The 24615-nt window shown below is 39.2% G+C and overlaps 6 protein-coding genes across 8 annotated transcripts; 3 read left to right on the top strand and 3 right to left on the bottom strand.

Annotated features, from left to right (window-relative positions):
* Nucleotides 1-734: 734 nt before the first annotated feature.
* Nucleotides 735-3954, bottom strand: LOC132192386 (ribonuclease H2 subunit A). 2 transcript variants are annotated; one of them, XM_059612329.1, is made up of 7 exons: nucleotides 3853-3920; nucleotides 3551-3680; nucleotides 3295-3493; nucleotides 3115-3241; nucleotides 2874-3060; nucleotides 2503-2626; nucleotides 735-2365 (listed from the first exon to the last, which is right to left on the bottom strand). In XM_059612329.1, exons 3-7 carry the CDS (start codon nucleotides 3486-3488, stop codon nucleotides 2221-2223), a joined length of 777 nt encoding a protein of 258 aa, XP_059468312.1. In that variant the 5' UTR covers nucleotides 3489-3493; nucleotides 3551-3680; nucleotides 3853-3920; the 3' UTR covers nucleotides 735-2220. The 2 variants fall into 2 exon arrangements, with proteins under 2 accessions (XP_059468312.1, XP_059468311.1); XM_059612328.1 differs by having other exon boundaries at nucleotides 740-2365; nucleotides 3551-3738; nucleotides 3853-3954.
* A 688-nt stretch (nucleotides 3955-4642) lies between these two features.
* Nucleotides 4643-9525, bottom strand: LOC132192783 (DNA mismatch repair protein Msh6-like). The gene is made up of 17 exons (XM_059612903.1): nucleotides 9056-9525; nucleotides 8722-8990; nucleotides 8510-8665; nucleotides 8320-8454; nucleotides 8131-8269; nucleotides 7936-8075; nucleotides 7746-7883; nucleotides 7295-7693; nucleotides 7125-7240; nucleotides 6655-7063; nucleotides 6446-6601; nucleotides 6264-6392; nucleotides 6118-6209; nucleotides 5937-6063; nucleotides 5710-5886; nucleotides 5478-5655; nucleotides 4643-5273 (listed from the first exon to the last, which is right to left on the bottom strand). Exons 1-17 carry the CDS (start codon nucleotides 9384-9386, stop codon nucleotides 4828-4830), a joined length of 3537 nt encoding a protein of 1178 aa, XP_059468886.1. The 5' UTR covers nucleotides 9387-9525; the 3' UTR covers nucleotides 4643-4827.
* Nucleotides 9526-9615: 90 nt separating this feature from the next.
* On the top strand, nucleotides 9616-11258 carry LOC132192784 (uncharacterized). Its single transcript, XM_059612904.1, has 7 exons — nucleotides 9616-9855; nucleotides 9921-10060; nucleotides 10110-10249; nucleotides 10314-10441; nucleotides 10573-10687; nucleotides 10746-11056; nucleotides 11121-11258. The coding sequence occupies exons 1-7, from the start codon at nucleotides 9727-9729 to the stop codon at nucleotides 11211-11213; spliced, it is 1056 nt and encodes a 351-aa protein (XP_059468887.1). The 5' UTR covers nucleotides 9616-9726; the 3' UTR covers nucleotides 11214-11258.
* Nucleotides 11259-11662: 404 nt separating this feature from the next.
* LOC132205591 (PHD and RING finger domain-containing protein 1-like) lies at nucleotides 11663-17462 on the top strand. Of its 2 annotated transcripts, XM_059634732.1 has the most exons (16): nucleotides 11666-11795; nucleotides 11848-11967; nucleotides 12021-12326; nucleotides 12383-12493; nucleotides 12552-12626; nucleotides 12685-12742; nucleotides 12797-13185; nucleotides 13240-13532; nucleotides 13584-14167; nucleotides 14218-15178; nucleotides 15229-15664; nucleotides 15885-16358; nucleotides 16497-16812; nucleotides 16866-16960; nucleotides 17019-17147; nucleotides 17207-17462. In XM_059634732.1, the coding sequence occupies exons 2-16, from the start codon at nucleotides 11932-11934 to the stop codon at nucleotides 17312-17314; spliced, it is 4371 nt and encodes a 1456-aa protein (XP_059490715.1). In that variant the 5' UTR covers nucleotides 11666-11795; nucleotides 11848-11931; the 3' UTR covers nucleotides 17315-17462. The 2 variants fall into 2 exon arrangements, with proteins under 2 accessions (XP_059490714.1, XP_059490715.1); XM_059634731.1 differs by having other exon boundaries at nucleotides 11663-11967.
* LOC132205593 (lysosomal aspartic protease) lies at nucleotides 17433-19860 on the bottom strand. The gene is made up of 8 exons (XM_059634734.1): nucleotides 19691-19860; nucleotides 19478-19613; nucleotides 18788-18911; nucleotides 18559-18677; nucleotides 18308-18507; nucleotides 18078-18200; nucleotides 17782-18022; nucleotides 17433-17725 (listed from the first exon to the last, which is right to left on the bottom strand). The coding sequence occupies exons 1-8, from the start codon at nucleotides 19762-19764 to the stop codon at nucleotides 17564-17566; spliced, it is 1179 nt and encodes a 392-aa protein (XP_059490717.1). The 5' UTR covers nucleotides 19765-19860; the 3' UTR covers nucleotides 17433-17563.
* Nucleotides 19861-20001: 141 nt separating this feature from the next.
* Nucleotides 20002-24572, top strand: LOC132205592 (uncharacterized). The gene is made up of 7 exons (XM_059634733.1): nucleotides 20002-20117; nucleotides 20233-20436; nucleotides 20583-20790; nucleotides 20913-21747; nucleotides 21913-22283; nucleotides 22341-22825; nucleotides 23032-24572. The coding sequence occupies exons 2-7, from the start codon at nucleotides 20240-20242 to the stop codon at nucleotides 23783-23785; spliced, it is 2850 nt and encodes a 949-aa protein (XP_059490716.1). The 5' UTR covers nucleotides 20002-20117; nucleotides 20233-20239; the 3' UTR covers nucleotides 23786-24572.
* The last annotated feature ends 43 nt before the right edge of the window (nucleotides 24573-24615 follow it).

Here is a 24615-nt window from a genome sequence, read left to right as displayed (position 1 = left end):
CATTCCAGGTTGTAATTTTCAACTTTATAGCTGGCAGCAATTTCGGCTAAAAACAAAAGTTGAAGGTGCTCAAAATATAAATGATAAATATCACAAAAATTTAGTAACTTTCTCAGAATTTGTTAATATTAATTCAGTAAAGCTAAATTTGTTAACGAAAAGTTTATAAACAAAAGCTGGCTGCAAAAATTCACCCGCGTCTCTGAACTGACGTTTTTTTTAGACGAGTTTGGCGAAACGTTTGTCCCTCGCGTCACTTTTTTTGCTCCCTTTTGACGCGTTTAGGTTGGCGAAGCGGAGAAGCGAGGGAATCAATGCTGGGCGTGCAAAAAGGACCGTTTAATTAATGTTCTCATTCGCTCTCTGGCGCGTCCACGGCAAAAATTATTTCACTGACAATGCGAGCGGCTTTTTATTTCCTCAGGCGATTCTTTTGTGCGATTGTATTATGGGCGCGTGGGATTTTATCACGACAAGGGGGAAAAATTGTTTAAAAATATTAAAAGAGAGAACTTAATTAACAAAGTAACATTTTCATTTTCTATAAATAAAATGGAATACACTATTATTATTATTTTATATTCTTTACAATAAAAAATGAAAAAACAAATTGAAATTTACAAAAGTTACAGACATATTTTCAAGCTCCGACACTAAAAGCAATTTTTAAATTATCAAAAAAAAAAATACGAAAAGAAAAGCCGATTTACAGAATGAATTGGAGCAAAGCGGATTTCTCCATCTTGCTTTTGATCAAAAAGTTTTCCTTATTAAGTTTTTTATTTCTTCAAACGAATCCAGAGGCAATCAGAAGGCAGTCGGTGCAAGGAATCGCGTTCGTCTTGTCGAGGAAAATCGAATCAAACCGGCGCTGATTAAAAGCAGCGAATTCCATCAGCGTGTGCACAAAGGCGATGTTTCGCGCTTTCATCACTCATTCGAGATGACACTCGGCGCCAAAAATCACTTTCCGCCGCGTGTGACGTGAAAGCCTGCGAGATGGCGTGAAAGATGAGTTCGGCGCTAACATATCGAATCAGCCATCAAATGTAATCCCAACAGGCTTTTAACGTCGCCTTCAATACATGCCTTCCGCTTCGCAAAACACAACTCCCAAAACAGACAATGCATACTTCCTTTAAATACATTTCAAGCAGAAAAATGGAAAATTATTCCCGGTATTCTTTCATTTATTTGCTCGAAGGACCATCGAGGTCAATTTTGTAGCAATTTTCGAGACAATCATTCCTCTTTTTAGGGATAAATTTTTTAAATAATATTCATATTTCACTTCCAGAAAAATAAATAATATTCAAATAAATTATTTAATAACAAATTATATAATAAGAGAAACTAAATGAATTAAATTTCATCGGATTATGTTTGCTAATTTTTCCTCTTAAAATTTATAAATGTATCATATCATTGAAATCAAACTGCAAAATGAAAATCTTAACGTCAAAATTTGCATTAATTTCACTCAATTTGGTAAAACTTTTTCTCAGTGTAGCTTGTTCTAAATCATGAGTCGGTATTTACAGGTCAAATATTGTAGGAAATTATCACCTTTGTAAGATCATTTTTATAATATTGGCACGTTACATCGATAGCAATTTTTCATCCGTCGAACGCCTTAAATCACGCGAGTATGCAGCCCGCATGACAACGAGGTGCGGCCGGTTGCAAACAACAACTTTTTGATCTCTCAACGCGTCGGTGTAACTTTGTCGGAGGAAGTTTGCAAGTGAGATTTATGGATGGTGCGAAGATGGATCTGAATCGCTGTTTTTTTATGTATAATAAAAAAAATGCTAAAATTTAAAGAGTATTTTGATACATTATCTTCTTGAAATTAATTTTTTTATTAAAATCTTTTCAAATTTTTTAGTGAATATTTGAAGTTTGTTTTTAACAAATTTATTAAATTATAATAATATACTTTCTTATTAAGCAAATTTATAATTATTTTTTTCATCTTAATCAATCTTAATCTAAGCACTTTATTGTTATTTATAAATTAAATTTTGCGTATTTCTACGAACTTTGTTTATCAATTATTTCATTCATAATTTATGTTCTCCTAAATTTATTGCTTACTTTTAATTTCCTCTATTCTAAGCACGCACTTTTCACAAGAAGTTGCTTCAAATTTTATACTTTTGGAATCTCTGGTGGTTTTCATCGGAAAAGCACTCGTCACTCGCGCACATTTGATCTTTTTTAAAACAAATCTGTTGCTCTCTTCAGTTTTCTTTCAGTGAAAAATTTGTGGCCAAGTTGCGGTTGTTTGGCAGCGTTTGATGAAGAAAAGAATGATTGAATTTTTGCCACTTTTTTCGGTGCGCCTTCATCCTCATCATCACTCCTGCGATTATTTTCCATCATTATTATTTTTCAAAAAACGCAACCAAAAAATAATAACTTTCAACCTCATGCAAAGCATCCATAAAACAATATCTCTACAGGAAATAATATATTTTATAGGCAAAAAGCTGTACTCACCATTCGACAGTGACGCACTTCTCCTCGATGATTTTATCAGCCGTCGACCAGCTGAATCGGACAAGCTGAGGGAATCCAAAAATTGAGTCTATATTCTCCTGAAGAAACTTTTTCGTCACAGGGTCTGAAATAATAAATTACTTTTATTATCGGAATTTTTGAAAAAAATTATATATTAAAGATTTTATTTAAAAAAATTGTTCCATTAAATTGAGTATTCTGGAAAATAAATTACGCAAATTAAATTTCTTTCTGCGAAAAAGTCATGAAAAATAATAATTATGCTTAAAATTCAAGTTACGTCAATTTTCTGTCACAATACGTTTTATTTATAACAATAAGACCTGATCTTCATTTTCAAACTTTTATACCTGCGGGGTATCCACTGCCCCAAGCATCACCATTCATCTGAACGTTCTCTTTGAACTTCCAGTGGTGGACAGCCTTGTCTCGGCAGACCTTAGCACAGATACTAGCAGCGCTGACAATTGGATAAGTGGCGTCGGCCTTTTTGGCCACCGTGACTTTGATGTCAGGGAAAATTTTGCTCAGTTTGTCCTGAAGATCGGAAAGTTCAGAAAAATGTTAATCTCTTGATTCTTAAGATCAAACCTGGTATTTTTCTGGAGGCCCAACAGTGTCCACATAGACCTCTTTGATGTTGGCCCCATCCTCGATGGCTCTTTGCACCAGCTGAATGGCCGCATTGTGGGACAATTCATTCAGAGAAATTTTAGATCTAAGCAAAAATTTATAAGAACATAAATTTAAAGATTTCAGATTAAGTTTTACCTCCTAAGCATGTCATTTGAAATGGTGGTGGGCGAAATCACTTCGACAGACCACCCAATCTGGTCAGGGTGTTTGCAGAGTTTCTCAAACATCTCCTCCCTTTTCTTCTCGTCAATGCTTTTTGAGTCCACGGCTCCGAGGGCCTTCAGCTCGCTTTCGTAGGCGAGGGGACAGTAGCAAATACCGTAGACCATGGGTCCTGCATATTAAATTCCATAATAAAAATTGGGAGAAAAAAATATTGAGGAAAACAAACCCAGGACGGGCCCTCGTCCGGCTTCGTCGATGCCCAACGTGCAGGGCTCATTCTTGCAGATCTCAGGCACAGGAGAGGACAAGATCAAGTTCTTGGCGTTGTCATTGTTCGAAATCGGAGACTCAAAGTCCTCGGCGTTTGCCGGCTCTAGTTTCACGACGCTCGACATCGTGTGTGTGCAAGCCCGGCTGCAGAGCCAAAGAAAATTCTCAATTTATGCAAGGATTCGGAAATACATCAAAGCGTTTTAAACTTCTTGAAGTTGAGAGAGATTTAAAGATCAAGGTTGCACAGATAATTACCTAGAACAGCTCCAAAATCAATTAAATTCGGCGAAAAAACAATGTTTAGCAGCCTTTTGGCGGTCTTTGTCTCCCGATTTCACATGTGGTCGACTGATCACGTGTCTGAAAAGGCGCGATTTGGTTGGCAACGAGAGCGCCACCTTTCCCCCTTAAATTTTTTGGCGCGAAAAAGATGCGATCCTTGTCGCTCCTTTGGTGCTGCTACTGCAGCGCATGTACACGCAAGTGTTAAAATAAAAGACTTATTATTATTAAATTGCAAAAGCAAGTTTTTTTTCTCTCGCAGAGGATGGAAAGTTGATACATTTTTTTGCAACATATTAAGATGATTTTTACCTGTAATTTAAATCATAATATTCCTCGTAAAAACGCAAAATAAAAGATAATATTTTGACACCATTTTTATTTATCATGCAGATAGGGTAAACTATTTCCCAATTTTCAAAAACGACTTTGATTTTGATATATAGTTTTAGTTTATTTTTTTGCTCAATTTAAGAAATTTCCAAAGCGATATGAAGGAATAAATTCAAGATTTTATGTAAATTAATGTCAATTCGTAACGTTTCAACTTAATGGTTTTGTAGAAGGCATTGCTTCGAAAAAATTAAACAAAACTTCACTAATCACAATAAATTTACAGGATTTCTGTAATTCACGCACCACCTTTTTTGATTATTATAATGCAGAGGATATAGGCAGACAAAGGTGCTGAGCTGGAGGTAATTTCAATATATATAGTAAAATCCAAGGATCTTTCATTTATAAATCAAAGATCCTTGGTAAATTTAAATAAATTATTACTTGAATTTTGAGTTAAATTTTCAATTTTTATTATCAACTGAATATAAACGTTTTTACAGAAAATACTGAAGACAAATTGTGATCTGCAAGATAAGTTTTATTAATACTAAGCGATTTTATAGTTTGATTTCAGAGGTAGACAAAAAAAAGATCAAAAAATGATCCCCTTTAAATTTTCAGCCCCTTTTTCAAGAGGACAACAATCTCTTTGAGACGTTCAGCCTGGTCCTTCTTTAGGTCCATCAGCTCCATAAACACCTTCATCTTCTTAGGATGGCTTTGCAGTTTCAGGGCCTGCTGCTTGGCCCGCAGAACCACTTGCTCAGGCAGACCAGCCAAGCGAGCTGCATTAAAGCCGTAAGAACTGGGACATGCGCCTGGACTCAGTTTGTACAAGAGAGTCACATTCTCCACCTTGGCCTCGGATTTCTCCTCATCATCGTCGTCCTCCTCCATGCAAGCCATGTGGACTAAGGAGATGTTCGGAGTGCTCATGTGCTCCTCGACCAGGAAGTGGTAATGAGTTGAGAAAATGGTCAAACACTGCTTCTGCACCAAATCTTCCAAGACGGCCGAAGCAATGGCTGCTCCATCAAAGGTACTTGTTCCTCGACCTGAAGTAAAATATATTTAATTACAAATTCCTTTGCCACAAATTGGAATCTACTGCAAAGCATTTAAGTTAATTAAAAATAATAATTTGAAAATTAATAAATTAAGAATATTTCTTTAACCCTGAATTTTTCGTATTTATCATTACTCAAAATTTATATGACAATTTTTGCTTTTTTTAACATTACTTAAAAGATCTAATTTACCTAGTTCATCAACCAGGACAATTGACCTGTCAGTGGCATGTTTCAGAATGGCCGAGGTTTCACTCATTTCAACAAAGAATGTACTCTCTCCTGCCAAGATGTGGTCCCGAGCTCCAATTCGAGTAAAAATTCTGTCCACAGGAGTCAAGCTGCATTCTTCGGCAGGAACTGGACAGCCCTAGAGACAGGAAACATTAAATACCTAAAAGAATTTAAAAATTATCATTAATACAATCTGAGCCATAATGACGATGAGCCCAAACTGCCTCATCAAAGTTGATTTGCCGCCCATGTTAGGCCCTGTGAGAAGAAGTAACTGAACTCCGTCGACGCCAATTATCGAGTCATTGGGAATGAAGTCGACCAGTTTTGTTGTTGGCAGGCGGCCATTTTTGATGTCAACAAAGGGCTAAGGAATAAAATCAATGATTATGCATTATTTTATAAAATCTCAATTACAGCTTTTTCTTCGGAGGGTTCATAAAACGCAGGCATGCAGGTTTCCTCCCTTGTTCCATACAGGGCCAGGGACAAAAGTACGTCCAGGATAGCCACACACTCAGTAGCTGCTTTCCAAATTTGAGCACTGGAAAGAAATTAAATTGATGTTTTGTTTTTAGAAAATAACAGGCAACATTACTTGTCGGCAAACTTTGCAAACATTCGTCTGTTCATGTCCAGTAAAAATATTTTCTTTGCATTCTCAGCTGCTTGCATTTTGACCAAGAGTTCCTGAAGTTAATTAACGTTAATTTTTTAAAATGGCATTTACTGGAATTAATTTACCTTTGATTCTGGAGTCCAGTAACGCTTGAAGCCTTTCCTTGATGAAGACAATTCAAAATCCATTGGAACAACCACCTTTTCAGGAATTTCAATCTGGAATCTCTTTCTGTCGGTACCAAAATATTTGGCCTGTAGTAGATTAAAGTAAGAAACTTTAATTTCGTTCAAAAGCAAACACTCACTTCGCATCTGAGCTTTGATTTGACTACTCGCAAATGATCCTTGAGTTCATCATCAACATCTCTCAGTGCCTGGCAACATTCTTCAAATTCAGCATCTTTTCCCTTCCGAGGCACAATTTTTCCCGTCTTCAAGGCTTCGTCAGCATCAAAAGCATCCTAATTTATGGGAAAATATATTAAAATTTATTAACTGGTAGCTGATTTTATACCTTATAGTAGTCAAGAAGGTCTTTGTACTCTGGGAATCTACCTTCCTGATCAGAACCAGCAGTTCTGGTCAGCCTCCTGAGTAGTTGCGGCAGTTCGTCACTTTGGAAAATCTCTAGCATTTTGAGAGCTTTCTCAAATCCCTTGAGCAGCAAGAGAAAGTTTGCAATTTTCTTCTTGGAGAAGTCTTCATAGAAAATAGCTCGAGATTCAGGGTGATTGGCTGCAGTCAAGGCATTTCCGTAAATTGAGATCCTCGTCAGTGAGCGTTCCAAATCCGGAAGGTCCTTGAGAATTTTGCGAGCCTTTTCGCATTCACTCGGCATTTTCATCAAAGCTGAGATTGCTTCCTGCCTCATTTGAATGGCACTAACTGAACACAAAGGCGAACAAAGCCACTGCCTCAGCAAACTAATCAAAATAAAAAAAATGAGACAATTTTTTATAAATCAAAGATCAATAATCTCCTCACCGTTTTCCAAATGCAGTGCAACAATTATCCAGTTTCCCCAACAAACTATTCTCTTTCTCACCAGTCTCGGAATATTCCACCACATCCAGATTTTGCATGGTTGTAGCATCAAGGACCTGTTTAAGTGTTTTAGTTAGACAAAATGACTGTTTATTTTAAATTATTACTACCATGTTGCCTGCCAATTTCTTCAAACTCTTTTTCTTGACGACACCATCAAAGAGTTGGGGTTTGTACAAATTGAAGTTTTTGATGCAAATGAGTTGCAAATCAATCTTGGAGTCAATCAAGTACCACAAGCATCCACCCAATGCACTCAAAGCAAGTTCTTTTTCTGGCTCAGGAGTTCTCAAATCTTTGAAGCAGGTCATTTCAGCCAACACGGATGGCCACTGAGGATTTCCATCATCATCATTTGCAAAGTACTTGTTCTCGTGAAGCTTGACAAGGCATTCCGAAGCGCTCAGAAATTCGTTCTTGTGTACAAGATTTTCGATGATGGCTGTGTGAGCAGCAGTTTCCAAAATATGCTTTGTTTCAGGAGTCACCTTGCTTCGGTCCAAAAGAACCTAGAAAATTTATTTTTACAGGCTACTGAAAAAATCTGAAATTTTTACTTACATGTGCTGGGGGATACATTGCAATGAGTGTCCTGAGCTGAGACTCATATCGATCATCTTCAAATTGCCCAAGGTGGAAACATCCCACCGATGTGTCCACAAAGCACACACCAAACACTGGCTTGTTATTGGAGGATCTCTGAAAAATTCAAATTAATAAAAATAAAAGAGTTAAATTATACAATACTAACTCCTTCTGTAATTGAGTATAGATAAAGGTGGTCTTCAGTTGCAGCGTCACCTTCAATAGCCAAATACATCCTGGACCCTTTGCTTGTAACCTGGCACACCTCTCGCTTCACCACCTTGTCAAATTTAGTGGGGTTGCGAACTGAAACAAAATTTTAAACTGAAATGAAGCTTTCTGCAAGTGATTGATAACTTACTGGTTTTGCATCTCTCTTGCATCATTTCTGGATTTTCAGTTTGCTCCACCCGAGCCACTTTGTAGCTTTTCTCCACAAGAGCACCAGCGTACCGAGCGTAGGCTGCTTCAGGAAATCCAGCATGGGCAACCTCAGGGTGCTGTGGACCAAGGCATAAGAACAATTTTGGTAATTTTTGGAATTTCTTACATTCATGTAAACGAGATTCAGCTCGTTGACTCCAATGGATGCGTCCATGTGATAAAGTTCATAGAATTTTCCCAGCTTGATGAAAATCACACAGTCAAAGTGTTTGGATTTGATTTCCCACCACTGCCTCATGGCCTACATTAAAATTGCTTAAGTGTAACTATGAAATTCAAAGAATTTTGTATATTACAGGAGTTTGACTTTTCATGAAATCAGGAGGAACAAAGAGGATGTGCGGGTTGTATCCTTCATCTTCGGGCCTCTTCTTGTCAGCGTCTCTGATTTTGTCCGGTTTCAGGAAGTCATACTTCAAGTGGGCCCAGACCTTCTCACCAAGGGAAGCACCCTAAAAATTGCAAATTAATTTTGAAAAAATATTTTAAGAGGATTTAATGTAAGTACAGTTTTCTTTTCTTCCTTGACGGAAGAGTTCAAATTGAGTGAATTCTTCTTCGGTGCAGATTTTTTGCCGCCACCTGTGTTCCTCTTCTTAGTGCTCTTTTCCACAACCTCCTCTTCCTCAGACTCCTCGGAAGAAATTTCAGAGGCACTGCTGGCACTTACATCTTCCTCTTCACTCTCACTTTCATCGTTGGGTTTCCAGTCTTCCTCGACCTCATCGTCAGAAACCTTTCTCTTCTTCTTTGCTTTCGACTCCTCATCAGACGAGTCTGCTTAAATTTAAAAAAAAAAATAATAATAAGACTAATTGTATTATGGAATTTAATGTGTGTACCGTCTTCAATTACGACACGCTTGAACTTTTTGCCTGCAGCCCGCTGAGGTGTTTTCTTGTCTTTTTTGTTGCCATTCTGTTTCTCCCGCCCTTTTTGCGTTGGCTTTTCCTCAACCTTCCGCTTCTTCTTGGCACTCTCAGGGGAACTATCTGATTTACTTGATTTCTTCCCTTGCAGGCTCTCCACGTTCTTAGGGCTGTTTTCATCATTCTTGGGCTCAACTTTCTTTTCTTTCTCCTGGTCCTCCGTCAGTGTAGTTGACTGAGACTTTGGAGTCACCGGCTTCTCGATCTTCTTGAAGTAGCCAAACAACGTGTTTTTACCTGACATCGCCAAATATTTGTCCACAAATAAGGAATATTCAAAATAGTTGATAGGTTCGCTGAATCAAAATAAGAATCCGACGTAATTTGGCAAAATTTCGGCAAGAACGAGCGAAACGTGCTAAAGTTGCTGCACTTCCGACATGTTCGATCATTAAAGGCGCAAAGTGCGCTGATTGGCTGGACCAAATCCTCTCCGCCAATAAGAGCGTTTGTTGTTGGTTACGCCCCCATGCGCTCAACCTCCAGCTTGCGCTTTCGTAGTCCGCACGAGTTTCGTGCAGAAAATTTGCTTTTTGTCATTAATTTCGCAAGAGTGACTGCATTTTGGGTTTCAGTTAAAAACCATGTGCTCCTTAGTCGCGAATTACGACTCGGACGAAGAGCAGCAGCAAGCGGCGGCACAAAAACCGGCCATTGAGGGGAAAAGTCGACTGATTGAAAATTCAGCAGAGTTTGGCTGGAGTCTGATGCAGGTGCGAAACACATTTTTTTCTGCATATTTCCCACGTGTATATAAATAATTTTGAATTTATTTTAGGCTAATATGCAGCGAGACATGGAAATCAGTGACGAGGAGGCACAGAAAGAGGAAGAAATGATTCCTGCCAAGCAACTGAGGCGAAAAAAGCGCATCGATTTTGTTTCTTCGACATCCAACAGATTCCCTCCAAATTTAGGGTAAATAGGAATATATAAGAAGGGGGTCTAATAATAATTTTCGTTCTAGGCCTCAAGTGATTGAATCCAATGATCAGAAGACTGAAACGTCTGTCGTAGTTGACAAAAAACTGAAATTATTCTCTAGCTTGGAATTGGTTTCACTTCCACCTGTAGACTATCCCAGTGGAACTACTATTTTACTCAAAGGTCTTAATCAAAACAATGAAGTAGTCTTATAATTTTTAATTTTTATTTTTTGTTATTTATTTAGGAGTTGATGAAGATGTGGATTTAAAAATAAATCTCAAGCTGAAAGAGTGTTTTTGTGTGATTTCATCTGATATCAGAAATAGCTGTGAAGATTTGGAAAGAGCTGCTTCTTCCCTATCAAAACTTCAGGTAATAAATTAAATAATACAAATTTACTAAAATTAAAACGTTTTTTTTTTTATTTATTTTTTTATTTTTTTATTATTATTATTATTTTTTTTTTTTTTGATAATTGCTGATATTTTAATTTTTATTTCAAGGCGCTCAGAGAAGCCTGGGAAACACTAGCATTGGATGGTATATATTTAAGATCTCGGCTTGATAAGATTTTAGAAATGTTTCAACCTTCAAATGTGCCAAACAGGGAAGAATCAAGTAAGAAACACGCTTTTCATGTTGAAAATTAAATCTAATAAAATTTTAAATTTCCAAGCAAATAAACTTCCACCTCCGCAATCTGGCTCGTTTCCAATGCCCCCGACGCAACCTTTTTTGGTTGTTCCGCCACCTCCACCACCTCCTGAGGAAGAGTATCCGTCAGTTCCACCACCGCCTCCTCCTCCACCAGAGTCTGATTTGGGAGACGCACTCGACTCTTTTTACTCCGAGATGGCTGGCATTGAAGCAGCTCTAGATCAGAAAAAAGAAGAAAGCAATCCCGATAGCAAAGCACCAGAGCCAGAACCTGAACCTGTCAAAGAAGAACTTCCAGAACCGGTTGAAATGGTCAACAAAAACAGAAAAGTAAAGTTTTTAGGGGGAAAAAGTTATTAAATATTATAAAATTTTTGTTCATTTGGTTTTTTAGGGAAGGATTAGCACATCCGTCGGCATGAAAAGAAAAAACGTCTCGTCGTTAATGGAAAAGTGGAATAAAGTAAAAAAAGAGTGGAGTGACTAAATAAAAAGAGCTGTGTTGATACGGAATAAAATTTCAAAAAAAAATATTCATTCATAATCTTATTTAGTAAGTCCTTCTATTTTTTTCAATTTGATTTTTAATTGCATACCGAACAAATATTAACTTAATTTTCTGTTATCTAAAACACATAAAAGGATTTTACCGAATTTACCGGAATTTACTTCATGATATAAATTTTTCCAATTAAGATTTTATTCCGAATTATGACGATTATTTAAATAAAAAATATACAATGTAAATGGTCTTTCATCGTAAATTTGAACAAGGATACCGGAATTAAAATTTGCCTTATTAAAATTAAAATTATTTCCCTTGATTCAAGCGTCCCGCTGATCGAGTCATTAACCCTTTGACGGCGTCGCTGATTGGCTGACGGCGCCATGATGGCTGCTTCGTTCCACCAATCGCCGTCGAGATACGAACATAAAACAAACAAATCCACAGAGCCACTCTGTTGCCTTTTTTGCGACCGCTCAAATTTTTCGTTTATTTATTTGCAATAACGTCAAATTTTGGAATCCTCCGGAATCTGCGATTAACAATGAAGATTTCCGAGTCGAGGTTCGGCCGAGGAAAACACCAGCCTTAATATTTTTAAAGCAAATTCCAACAGGTCTCGTGAAATGGTTCCTTTCCCATGACTGCTCCAGTTTAGAGTGTTCCTGTGTTTTTCTCTTGATAAACAATCCGAGACAGGATGGCCGACGAAACTGTTGGAATTTCACCTGCTCAGGTAATGCGTTGTAATTTCTAATTATTGAAGTTTTAAATTTTCCTCAATTTCAGGCGGCCTCGACTGTCAAAGGCTTCACAAGCATTGACTGGGCAGACAATGAAGAGTGTCCGATTTGCAGGAAACTGTTGGGAACGAAGTCTGTCGGTGTGCCCGACTGCTGCAGCCACTTCTTCTGCTACACATGCATCAAGTCTTGGGTCACCAAGTCAAAATCAAACTGCCCTATGGACAGAATGGACATCGCTGAGCTAAAAGTGTTTGACTCGCAAGGCAAATTTCAGCGCACAGAAAAAGTGAAACCCAAAGAACAGGAGGACGAGATCGATTTTGAATTCGATGATGACGGAATTTGCCCGGTTAGTTTGAGATTAATTATCTGAATAATTTGGTTTATAATTGCTGGTGGTTGTAGGATTGTGGCTGGATGGGGATGAGAGCCACGGTGGGTGTGTGCCTGCATTGCATGTATCACGTAGAAAACCCGTTCCCCGTCAGAAATTGCCCACAGTGTATGGAGGATGAGGTAGAAATAAAATTTTGTAATGAAATCAATTGTCTTAATGATTTCTATAAAATTTCAGTCAAATCAATCCGACGATGAGTGGGTTCCGGAGGCAAACAGAGATCCACAATCAAGCAGCAGGAGGAGGAGTCTGGTTAGTAAAAATTGAAAATTTCAAGATATTTTTTATTAATAATTTTGTATAATTTTAGCGAAGTGACAACAACCAGCATGTGCTGTTGGATGATAATGACTGGTCTGCAGAATCAAGTAAATTCATATAAAAAATTTTGAAGCATTTTTATAACAATTTCATTAAATTAGGAGAGCGTGCTTCTCGCAATAGGAGGAGAATAAACCGGGACTTGGAGGATTTTGTCGTAAACGAAGAAATCGAAGAAGATAGCAACTGCTCAATAAACTCGCAAATCCTTTCCAAACTGGGCGAAAAGGACCATTCTTCGGAAAGTTCCGATTCGGAAGTGGACGAAGATGAAGAAGTCGATGAAGACTTTGACCCTGCCCAGCCAGGACCCTCAACCAGCAGAGCTGTTGCTCGTCCAGTGCGTAAAAAGGTGGTGAGAAAAACTGCTGCAAAAACCAAAAGGAAAACCACCACCAAGAGAAAGAGAAAAACTAGGAAGAGGAAGGTGACTAAAAGAAAAACCACTGCCGGAGGAAAAACAAGACGGAAAAGAAAAGTCAAAAAGAGGGTATTTTTAAGATAATTTCTCTAATTTAGTTTTACCGTTTTATCCCATGCTTAGAGAACCACAAAGAAGAAGAAGAGGGTCACCAACAGACCAACACTGCCTGAGGACTCGGCTAAAAAGCGTCTGGCCAAAATCCTGGGCGTTCGTCCACCAAAATTCAATGGCCAGATGTTGCCAAGAGGCTGCAAAAAGCGGCCGGTGACTGCAGCTCAGAGACAGGCCATGGCAGCTTCAAGCAGTGCCTCTAATGTTTACAACAGACCTCTCGGCAGTCTCGAATATCATCATCATCCGACCCCTACTTTGCATCTCTTTGGAGGGGAAGAGCTCGAGTACTTCCCATCAGAGTAAACCATATTCTAAATTTTGATTGTTTTTGCTAATTTTGTTCATTTCAGCTCTGACTCTGAAGGGAGTAGCTCAAGCTACCACATGCCGAAGAAGCCACTGCCATCGACTAGTGCCAGTGTCATCAAGAGATACAAGAGCAATGCTCTCAAGTCGTTGAGGAAAAAGGCAGTTGCTGCTTCTGCCATTTCCTCTCAGCCCACCTGCAATCTGCTGGATTCCATTCTTGAAAGTCAAACAAAAAAGTTCGAAATCAAATCTGGGATCACTGAGCGGTTGGACCCGTACAAGAAGACATCACTGCCAAGCACCTCTTTCCAAGAGAGGCGCAAAATTAGATTCTCATGTGACGAACCGTCAACAAGTCAGAGCACAGAGACTAGTTTGCCCATCAGAAAGAAGATTGTTTTTACCTTGGAGGAGGGTGGGCAAAAAGTGATTGTGGAATGCAAAAAGAGTCCCACCAGGGAGGATGATTTGGACTTGTACGGAGACATCCCTAGTGCTGGTGGTGGCGATGCTGGAGGTGACGATGGTGATGAAGACGACTACCTCTTTGAAGGGGGAGGTGGTGGCAGTAGCAATAACGGAGATGGGGGCAATGGCAATGATGACGAGGAAGATGACAATAAAGGTAAAGGTACTTTTACGTTATCAATTTAGTTAAAATAATTTTTGCTTTAGAAATTATTGATGACAAAGAGGAAGAAGACGATGAAAAGGAAGATGACGATGATGAAGAAGCCGAGGAAATTGACGAGATGGTCATTGATGAGAGTATTATTGCCCAGGAGGAGATAAAAGAAGAGGAGGAAGAAACTGAAATAAAGGATCCTCTTGAAATAGCCGAGCCTGAGGAATTGCCAGACCCTCCAGAACCTGCACCTGTTGTAGTTAAGGCCGAGGAACTGGTTGTCCCAGAAATAGTTCCAGAGACCATTTTCCCTGTTGAGACTCCTCCTGTTTTTAAATATTCATACACCAGTTTGCAAATCGCTCGACATTTGCATGTGGATGATGAAGTGCCTCAAGTGGAAAATGAAGAGCCTCCTGAACAAGAAGACTTTCCCGAAGAACCAGAATCCGATCAAGAGGTGAAGTCTGAAAATTGTGTCGATGATCCAGCGCCTGAGAGAAGCTCGGAAACTCCGTCACCACAATTACCAGGAAGCAGCCAAAGCACCAGAGTTGCGTCCTTGAGACTGTCCCCTCCAACAAGCTCCTCAACCAAGACTAGAATTAACCCACCTGAAATGACCAATGGTGTTGTTTCAACAAGAACTGAAAATGACAAGAAACCATCGGGCGTCAAATCGAGAAAGAAAAGTCTGGTTGAAGAATTATTTGGCTTCGACACCGAAGAGAAATCTCCCCCTAAAAAGGTAGTTGCGGAGAAAGTAAGAGATGACGGTGAAATCAAAGAGAAGAAGAAGAACGGTGCTGAAAAGGAGGACGCTCAGCCTGTTAAAAAGGAACTTAGAGAGGAGAGGGAAGCAACATCACCACCAAGAAAGGAGAAGAGAAAGAAGGAAAAGGTCAAAGAAAGCAGCAAAAAGAAGAAGAAAGACAGAAAGAGGTCCAGGTCAAGATCATCCTCCTCGGATCGAAGGAAAAAGCACCACTCTAGAAAATCATCTCCACCAAGGTAAAGATTTTCATAATTTTTTATAAGTAATTTTAACATTTTTGATGTAGGCGCAGCAGGAAAAGAAGCCGAAGTAGAAGCAGAAGCCGCAAGAGGCACGACGAGAACGGCCGTGTCCCTGTGCACGAAAGACTCGGACCCCGAAGAGGAAGGTCTCGAGACAGAAGTGAGGAGGCAGGCAAGAAGGAGGTGTTTTCGTCGGGCGAGAACATTCTGGTCAGCGTAAACTTCAGCAGAAGGAGAAAAAGAATTGCTGAAATTGCTGCTAAACGGAGGCCCGTGGCTGTGATCAATTTGGCTGTTGACGACGACAAGTCTCCCGTTGTAGAAAAAGGGGACAGTCCGAAGGAGTTAATCGAACTAGACGAAGGATGGAGCACAGACGAGGAAGTCAAAAAGCCCAAACACAAAGAAAGTCAATCAAAGTCAAAGGACAAAAGCTCCAAAAATAAGGATAGTGGGCCCAAAACTCCTCCTGAACCCCAGGTAAAAGAAATAAACACGGATTTTAAATTAATTTGATTTGCAGAAAATTAAAAGCAATGAAATGGGAATTTTAATTAAATTAAAATAAATTTAAAACATTTCTAGGTCAAAGGTCTAAAAATGAGCTACAATTATTTTTTTAAATGAATTTTCCAAATTCTCATCAAATTGCATATATTAAATTAATTCCCTCGAGTTAATTAAGTAATTTTTCCTTCAGGTCAAATTTTCAATTGCGTCTCGGCCTCAACTCAAGCATAAAAACGTTTTGGGAGCTCATGATGATGATGACGATGAGCCCGAACAATCGTCTTCTGAGCTCAAAGATTCAAATACGAGCAAAAACTCGGTGGCCGAATCCTACGACCCCTTCAACCCTACCGCATCACCCATGCAAGAGGCAGAAAATGAACCTCCGGCTGCTGTTCAGGCACCCAGTCAGGCGCTGCCCCTGATTGAACCTCAGCTGAGGCCCATTTCGCCACCTAAATTGCTCACTGAGATGCCCAAGATCGAACGGCCACCTCCTGCAATTCCGGTAACAACTGCAAAGCCAGTCACTGAAATTTTCCCTGGCTTGCCTGCCAACGTCGCCAATATTTTGTGCTCTTCCCAACTGCAGAATGTGTTCACGCCGCAACTCAGCGCCCTTGCTGTGCCATTGCTACTTTCAGCACCCTGTTTTATGAACATGGTAAAAAAAGTTGAAAACTTTTTTCATTCTCTAGTCAGTAAATTCTCTCGAACACAGGCGTCTTCTTAAAAATTTGTCCTTTTGAAACATTTCTTCCAATCCCTTTAAGACTCAATTGGATTTTGTTTGTTTTTCTAGCAAAATGTTGTGCAACAAGCAAATCAGCCTTCGACAGCATCCGCTCCTGCACAACCCAAAGTTGACAACGGTGTGGTTGACATGGAGCTTGAATCTCCGTACTCTCCAGCCGCGTCTGAGGGAGACGATCTCTTTGAGCCTCCGGCAGGCAAAAGCCAAACTCCAACAAAGACTGCGAATAAGCCGCAAGAGAAGTTTGACAGCCTGTTCGGAATCAAGAGTCGCGGCAACAACAAAGTGAACAAAAGCTCGTCCAAACCTAGTTCAAGTAAAACGCCGGTGAAAGAAGTCAAGACGTCGGTTGTAACCAGCACAGGTGAGGTTTATAAAATTCATGTCAAAAAATTGAATCTAAATTTTGATTTGCAGGCAAGAAGGACATTTCTATTAAAATGGACAGGAACAATTTGAAAGTTGTCGGTGATCTGCCAACCACAGCTATTGAAACTCAAGTCAAAGAAAAGGTACTTTCCTTATTAATATGCAATGTCAGAAAAGATAAATAAAATATTAATTTTGCAGTTCCTGAAGAAGCTGAACCGACAAGAAAGAGTTGTAGAAGAAGTAAAAGTAGCTCTCAAACCTCACTACACAAAAAAGCTCATCAACAAGGAGGAGTACAAAGACATATTGCGTAGAGCTGTTCCAAAGGTACAAATTATCACTTAAATTCTTTCCCATTATAACCAACAATGATTGTATTTCAACAGGTCTGCCACAATAAAAGTGGTGAAATTAATCCCGCTAAAATCAAAGGCCTTGTGAGCGAGTATGTGAAGAGAGTTAGACACGAGAGGAAGAAGGTCAAAAAGCAGTGAAAGCCCTTTATCACTTTTTAACTAGATCGTCTGTGAACTAAATCATGTAATTTTTTTAAAACAAACTTATTTAACAATCAATTTCTTTTTATTATATTATTATTATTCATTAAAAAAATTTATTATTAGAAGAACTTTTTATTTCTTTGGTGTGAACCATTCGGGAATACAGGCAAAAATATGGCTTTCGTATAAATTTTACTTCGCTAGCTTACAAAAAAAGTTTTTGGGAATTCTACAAAATCATATTCAGATGGATTCAGCAAATCCAACTCTGTTGTTGCCCATGTCAAATTCGGTGTAGTACTTGCCAATGAAGACGTCTCCCAGAATCCACAGAGGGCCATGGGGAGGGGGGATGTCGATGCCCATGAAACCAGAGAGGCAGATGGTTTTGCCCATTTGAGACACCTTCAAATAAAATTAAAAACATTTACAAAATCTACAAATCATTATTTTAATCTTACTCTAAGAACGTAGTCCTTTCCTTCCAGAGTGAATTCCTTTCCTCCCAAAATGAAGGTGATCTCGGGCAATTTGGGGATGAGGGTGCAGTCCACCATGTACTCTCCTCCAACAATGGGGGTGGCGCCAATGGCCTGGTTCAATTTGGTCACTTCGTCAACAGGACCAGCGATCAAACTGGTGCCAGTGTCTGCGATGGCCTCGCAGCCGTCCTTGCAGAATTCCGTATCACCAACCTTGACTCTAAATAAAGTTTTTTAAGTAAATATGATTTTAACTTTTTAAGTAAAAGTCTCACTTGTCCATTTTGAACTGCCAGTAGGTCTGCTTGTCCACAGGCAAATAGGTGAACTCGCCCTTGTAGTGCTTCGGGTCGGAGCCGCCGAGAATGATCTCACCACCCTGAGCAGCTTCAGGATCCCTTTGAATTTGAAAGAAAAATTCAGTTAAATAAATAAATTTGTAGGAAGGAAATGTTTTTTATTTGCTTTTAAAACACTCAATTAAGATTTTAATTGAATTACCAACCTGCTGAGGTAGAAAGAGAAAACTGGAGCCTGGACAAGGCCTTGCTCAAACATGTTGTAGAAAACTGGAACCACGCCATCGACGGAGATGGAGTTGTAAGCCATTCCGAGGATTCCGTCAAACTTGGCAGCAACAAAGGCCAATCCAGGTTCACTGGTGGCCTCGGCAAACACTTGCTTGTGCACATTCAGTCCTCCAATCTGCAGTAAAAGAAAAATCAAGTAGAAGTAAAATATATTTTTGATTTTTACCTGGACAACGTCCTCCGAAAGAAAGCCCGAGAGACTTCCTGAGCCGTACTGGATGGCAAAGGCGGTGTCATTTTTCTTGTAGGTTGACGACTTTTTACTGTCATACTTGTTATGAAGAACTAAGGACATTTAATATTTTATTGCTTTAAAATAGGATATTTTTCAGTCAACTTTGATATTTGAAAAAAATTTATAAATTTTAACAAATTTTCTTAATTTCATATCTTACGGCAAGCAATGCTGGTAAGATGGCACTTCTTGGACGGCACCCAGAGGTTGGACGAGCCAGTGTCGAAAACAACTCGGAATTTCTGAGGAGGATTGCCAATGCTGATGGGTCCGTAGTATTGAGCCTGTTAAAGGGTTACTTAATTGATTGTCAATAATAAGAGCACAATGTGGCAATGAAACAAAATAATACAATATTTTCCTCTTCAGTTTGTTAACTGGAGAAAATTTTAACATTTAAATTGAATAAATATGAATAATTGCAGAATCTGATTCATCTGCAAAGTGCGGCTTGGTTGTAGGAATAAATTATTATCATTGAAAGAGGAAAAACAAGAGTACTGGGAGGGGCCGGTTGTTGCAGCATTTGCATGGCAAAGTTTATCACGAGGCATCGCACTTGCTTGACTTCTCAGAAGCCCGACTAGTTAGCAACCGGCCGGCCAAACTGCTCAATATATAATGTTTTTCACAAACAGCAGCTAAAGATAAAAAAAAAATGCCAGATCAATACACTTATTTTACTGATAAAAATAAAAATATATAATAAAAACATTTCTCTTATTCAAATAATTTGATTTGATTGTGAAAAATATCAACAGCCTTAAGGAAAATAGAATAACTTCTGAAATTTTCGATCTGTTTTTTAAGAAAATAAAAATTTTAATAGATTTTGTATTAACCAACGTACGTCTAGATAATTCGAGAGAGGTTCCGGAACAGGTCCTCCTAAGGCCATGTGTTCAAATCGGTGTTTGATCAGCGAAATGTCTGTCCCCACCTCTCTCAGGGCCTCCCTGGCCTTCTGGACTTTGGTGAGCGGCACTCTAAAATTACAGAAATTAATTATTATTAAAAATGAAAAAAAGGTTTCCAGATTAAGTGTGTGTTTTTATTCACAGACCTAATGATTTGGGCATCGCTGAGGACGCCGAGGAGGAAAGTGGCCAGCAGTAGAGAGAGAATTGTCTTCGACATCCTCCTGTCCTTTGGTCTGCAAACTGGCCGGGTGATGGAGAACGAGAATTTAGAGATAAGTGTGTTGTTGCCAGTCACGAGAACAACAAAGCGGCTGCGTTGCCAAAAACATCTGATTGTGAGTCACCGACAACGGAGCGCGCTGATTGGTCGAGAAGAAAAGAGGGGGTGTGGGGGAGAGACGAGAGGGAAGTGGGGAAAAAGACGAAGCAGGAGAGAAAAGTACGAAAACGAAAAGAAACGAAAGAAAACAAACAGCACGAGGAGGAAGACATTGAGGCAGGTTCGAGGTTAAGGAAATTATGTAAAAACAGAAGAAAAGGAAAACTTACACTTACATACATCAAGCTCAGGTAACACCTTTATGTCAATGTGTGTTAAAATTCGCATGTTCTTTTCTGTTTTTCACTTGAAAGGCACACGCAATTCTGCGTTTTCTTATTTATTTCTGGCATTATTTTTCTTTAGCCTTACGATGTCCGAAGCAGACCTGCAGCGTCCGAACATGGCCGTGTCCAGGATGCCGTGGATTCCTGCAAATATTGGCGACATGAAGCTGGAAGACTCGGTCTTCTTCAGAGACATCATGGCCACAAGGGAGGACAAAGGGCAGCGCGGCCTCAAGCTGCTGTCGCTGCTGCAAAAAACCTTCCCTTATTACTTGCCCAAAAGGTATTTTTGAATATCTGAATTATTTTAATTAATCAATTTAAAAATTCCTTTAGAAAATAATTTTCAATGCGAAAATAATAATTTATTTTAATTTAATACTTTTCTTCTCTTAATTAATTTATATACATATTTATGTGTTTTTATAGGTACCATCAAATGGACTGTCCATCTTTGCTGGAGAAATCGACTGACGCGCACTGGCTAAACGCATTCCATTACTTGATTTGCACACAAGCTTACGGCAGCCTGTATACAAATGCCATCGAGAAATTGCTCAGATCTGAAGATCGCTCTGACTTTGACGAAACTCCTTTGACTTCGTACTTGTGTCAAGTGACAAATAAAATGCTGCAGGTAAACAATTTATATTTTACACCTTTAGTAAAAAATCATTATTATATTTTTTGACAAAAAAATTATCTGATGAGCTAGACGATTATAAAATTGATTAAAGCTAATTTCTTGTTTGTGCGCAGGGGTCCCTCGACGTGTGCGAGTCAGTCGACGAAATCCTCTTCGAACCCTGGATTCTTCTTCAGCTGCCCTTCAACTCCAAGCTCCTGCAGCAGTGGCATTTCGCTTATCTGGCCGAGCTGCTTCGATTTCAGAAGGAATGTGTCGATTTTCACTTCATGACGTTTCCTCCTGAATTGACAATAACTGTTATTGAGCTCCTTAAATTGGAATACGAGCTACTAATAAATGGCATCGGTCTCTTCAAAAAAATGTACACGATCATAGTCACGTATGATCCGCTCAGACAGACTACCTTTCGAAATGCATTGCTTGTCGAGGACTTCAAGAGAATCATCGGACGCACTTTAAGTCAACTAAGGTTCATCACAAGTAAAAAGTGCAAGAAGCTGCTCTATGACCTGAAGAGGATGGCTTGGAATGGCCGGAATTCTGGATACGGCAACCGGTACCAAGACTTAAAGGGAGATTCTCGACATGCCCAGCTCCTCTCTTTGACTGGAGTCGCTGGAGTGGCGGACATCAAGCATGTGTTTGCTTACAAATTCTGGAGGACAGACCTGGTCATTGCAGACAGCTTAAAATCTGGTAATGTCACCGTAGAAGATGAGATGATAAGTCATGCCCAAGTCAAGCTGCCCTTTGAAGAGGAAATTGAGAAGAAAATCAAAAAGCTGGCGCCAGCGGACGTGTTCGCATTTGTGGGCGACAAGGTTATCAAGACTGGTAGGCTGAAGGGTGCCAGTTTTGAGGCCATGATGAAAGAGCTGGAGGCAGCTAACAAAGATGACTACAAACTCATGGGCCACTGCTACTTGATGTACCACCATTTTATTGGTAATTAAAAATTGCTTTAGAAATAATTAATTTTTTTGTTAAGCTTGAGAGAGTAAATTATTGTAATTGATTTTTGTCCTTATAAATATACACAAAAATCATTTGAAATATTTGTAGCAAACGTCATGTGTGCTAATGAAAGTGTACTTTTGTGTAAAATTGCAGAAACGAGCAGCCAGGCGAAAGGCCTCCAAGACTCCAACTTTGGAGTAATCCACCAGCTAAACACTCTCTGTGCAGATATGCACCTTAGTGTTGCGCTAGCTGCCCTGGTTGAAATTACAGAGTTTTCTATAAACTTGAGAGGGAAAATGAAAGTGTTCAAAAACTTCCCCACCGAGGACAACGGGGAAAGCAAATTTCCGGAAAGTGAATTGCGCAAACAAATGCTGCGCACGTTGGCCTGTGTTGAGAAGGACAAGACCTGGGATTTTGAAAAGATCCTAGCCACCTTGAGAAAGGAGTGCAAAAACACCAAATCTGCGAAACGACCCCTGCTGGAGTCAGGTATTGACGGAATTTTGAAGAATTTGGAGGTAAATATATAAAGATATTGATTGTATTAAATAATAATTTTCAATTTATACTTTTAGTCGAGAATCAAGAAAATACTGCTGAATATGATTGAGGACCAGATGGGGCAGTTCAAGGGTCCTCCAAGGATTCACCCTGAAATGTCAACAGTCCAGTACATCCTGCCTTGCTTTGTTGCTGAAATCATCCCCGTTTACAACTGCTCAAATTTGCAGGAAAACCAGAAGAAGCAATTCCTAAACGTAATCCATGAATTGGTCAAGACGTACGAGAGATGTGAATTCTACGAGTGTCATGAGAAACCTTTCGCTGCACTAAACCCATCCATGCGCATTCTCTTAGTGCACCGTTCACACATGCTTGCCATTACCTTTCTTTGGGTAGAGCTGCGTAAAAAGCTTGCGGTAGCTGGCTTCTTTCCAGTACGTTTTGTGAATTGCTTACATAGTCTGGTGGATTCTGTGGTGAAAATAAAAGATTACTACAACGAGATCAGAGCTGAGAATTTTTCCTGGCCATTGCAGGTCTATCTTCTTTTGTACAGGTAATCAATCAATTTTCTTATATTAATAGTGCATCAAAACATTTTTGAATATTTTTTATAAGAAAAATTAAATGGATTTTTACAAGATAAAAATAATTGTTTACTGCGCCCAGCACTCTTGAATTAAAATTTAGCCGGCCTGAATTATAAAAAATTTTGCTCTAAGCAAATCCTGATATTAAAATGGACCGATTTTTTGGTTTCAGATTGATGTCTGCTCTTGAGACAGTGTGTCCAGCGGATTGCTTCACCACACTTGACCTCTCAGTTGAAAACAACCATAAGTGCCTGCTGCTTGCAAAGATGATGGACATTTTTCGCATAAAGCTGCCAAAAAGTGTGACGGAACTCATAGACCGCATTCTGGTCGAGGCTTCAACGGCTATAGGGCGTGCTTTCTGGAATCACAACTTTCCTCTTTTACAATTTGAACACGTCACCACTCAGCAGTTGATCGGAGTCGTTCTGTTCATGCTCATGAGCAACCTGGACAAAGCCAGCGTCAAGGTAAAACCAGAGATGTACGAGTATCTGCAGCGCTTCACCCTGGACCCCGTCCAAAACACCTACTTCAACGTGGTGGAAGGCAAACTGTGGGAGGCCAAGATGACGACCTCCATGTGGCTCAGCTCAAGCGACGGATCCAAGGACCTCTCCATGGTCACTCTGGCGGAGGCTAAGGTTAATCGGGACTGCTACAGAGATGTGTTGGCCTCGCTCACCAAAGACGGGAAAGTTCCCATGAAGAAGCCAGGACAAATCAACTTCTGTCCGATCCAGCACTGCAGATGGTGTGGACAGGCGGACGGAGTCAAGGATTTTCTGGTGTGCGACGAGTGCTCCAACAATCCCGAGTACCCGGACAAGAATTTCTTCTGCTCCAAAACCTGCCTGGAAGCAATGCAGGAGCAGCATATTGAGGAGCATGCTCAGTTCTGCCTCATGAAGATGGTTTTTTAGCCGTCAAAACACAGGAAAGCTGAGAGTACAAAAGCTACTTTAATTTTAATTAGTTTTGTAAGCGATAGACTGAAAAAACTTTAATGGGGTTGGAGCAATAATTAAAAATCTGGTCTTTTGCAATTCATGCAATTAAAAAATACAACATTATATTTTTATATATTTTCTGCTGGTGCCATAATCGCTAACACCTCTAACAATAGAAATGATATTAACAAAGTGAGATGATTAATCTATTTGGGACCATGAAACATATATTTATTTTTAATTTTTAGCTTTATATAAAATGCAAACCCTTGTTATGTATTTTACTTTTTACTATTTTACCTGCTCATTATTATAATGCTCTTGTGATTTTGACCTTGTCTGAAAGCTGGAAATTGCTGAAGAGAGAAGATTTATATTTTTATAAATTAACTAATTCATTGTATTCTGAAATAAATGATAAACTGAATTAAAATAACTTCTTTTATGTGCAAAAATTATAAACGACGCTTTTAATTTAATTAACAACCAGAACCTTTTATAAAAGGAAGTTCGAAGCAAATAAGCAATGCCACTTTTTTAGTCGTGATTTGACAAACCATGAAGTTTACCTAACAAGGGAACATTTTTAGGTGCCTGACTGCGATTTTGATCAAATTTGGCATGTCAATTAGGATCCTGAAGTAGAGTCCAAAATTAAATTATTAGCTGCTGAAATGCATTTTTCACCCTCAAAAAAAGGTTTAAAATTTGCCATTAAAATAGATGATGACATTATTTATTATCTCAAATTTGGTACGAAATTGTGGTAACAAATTTTGGTACCACAGTGTGGGAGCAAATTG

This window comes from Neocloeon triangulifer, unplaced genomic scaffold (assembly GCF_031216515.1).
Source record: "Neocloeon triangulifer isolate White Clay Creek 2 clone unplaced genomic scaffold, ASM3121651v1 ptg000003l, whole genome shotgun sequence".
NCBI classification, from domain to species: domain Eukaryota; kingdom Metazoa; phylum Arthropoda; class Insecta; order Ephemeroptera; family Baetidae; genus Neocloeon; species Neocloeon triangulifer.
This window is presented reverse-complemented; position numbering and strand designations above follow the sequence as displayed.

Coding starts and splice junctions, on each gene's coding strand:
- LOC132192386 (XM_059612328.1), bottom strand. CDS start 3,719: ATGTCGAGCGTCGTGAAACTAGAGCCGGCAAACGCCGAGGACTTTGAG. Junction 2,627..2,873: donor GGGCAGTGGATACCCCGCAG/GTATAAAAGTTT, acceptor TTATTATTTCAG/ACCCTGTGACGAAAAAGTTT. Junction 2,366..2,502: donor AAGTGCGTCACTGTCGAATG/GTGAGTACAGCT, acceptor AAATAATCGCAG/GAGTGATGATGAGGATGAAG.
- LOC132192783 (XM_059612903.1), bottom strand. CDS start 9,386: ATGTCAGGTAAAAACACGTTGTTTGGCTACTTCAAGAAGATCGAGAAG. Junction 8,666..8,721: donor TCAAGGAAGAAAAGAAAACT/GTACTTACATTA, acceptor TGCAATTTTTAG/GGTGCTTCCCTTGGTGAGAA. Junction 6,393..6,445: donor AATCAAAGCTCAGATGCGAA/GTGAGTGTTTGC, acceptor AATCTACTACAG/GCCAAATATTTTGGTACCGA.
- LOC132192784 (XM_059612904.1), top strand. CDS start 9,727: ATGTGCTCCTTAGTCGCGAATTACGACTCGGACGAAGAGCAGCAGCAA. Junction 10,250..10,313: donor AACTACTATTTTACTCAAAG/GTCTTAATCAAA, acceptor TTATTTATTTAG/GAGTTGATGAAGATGTGGAT. Junction 10,688..10,745: donor GCCAAACAGGGAAGAATCAA/GTAAGAAACACG, acceptor TAAATTTCCAAG/CAAATAAACTTCCACCTCCG.
- LOC132205591 (XM_059634731.1), top strand. CDS start 11,932: ATGGCCGACGAAACTGTTGGAATTTCACCTGCTCAG. Junction 14,168..14,217: donor CGAGGAAGATGACAATAAAG/GTAAAGGTACTT, acceptor TTTTTGCTTTAG/AAATTATTGATGACAAAGAG. Junction 15,179..15,228: donor AGAAAATCATCTCCACCAAG/GTAAAGATTTTC, acceptor TTTTTGATGTAG/GCGCAGCAGGAAAAGAAGCC.
- LOC132205593 (XM_059634734.1), bottom strand. CDS start 19,764: ATGTCGAAGACAATTCTCTCTCTACTGCTGGCCACTTTCCTCCTCGGC. Junction 19,614..19,690: donor AGCGATGCCCAAATCATTAG/GTCTGTGAATAA, acceptor CTGTAATTTTAG/AGTGCCGCTCACCAAAGTCC. Junction 18,912..19,477: donor CTCTCTCGAATTATCTAGAC/GTACGTTGGTTA, acceptor ACCCTTTAACAG/GCTCAATACTACGGACCCAT.
- LOC132205592 (XM_059634733.1), top strand. CDS start 20,240: ATGTCCGAAGCAGACCTGCAGCGTCCGAACATGGCCGTGTCCAGGATG. Junction 20,791..20,912: donor TGACAAATAAAATGCTGCAG/GTAAACAATTTA, acceptor GTTTGTGCGCAG/GGGTCCCTCGACGTGTGCGA. Junction 22,826..23,031: donor GTCTATCTTCTTTTGTACAG/GTAATCAATCAA, acceptor TTTTGGTTTCAG/ATTGATGTCTGCTCTTGAGA.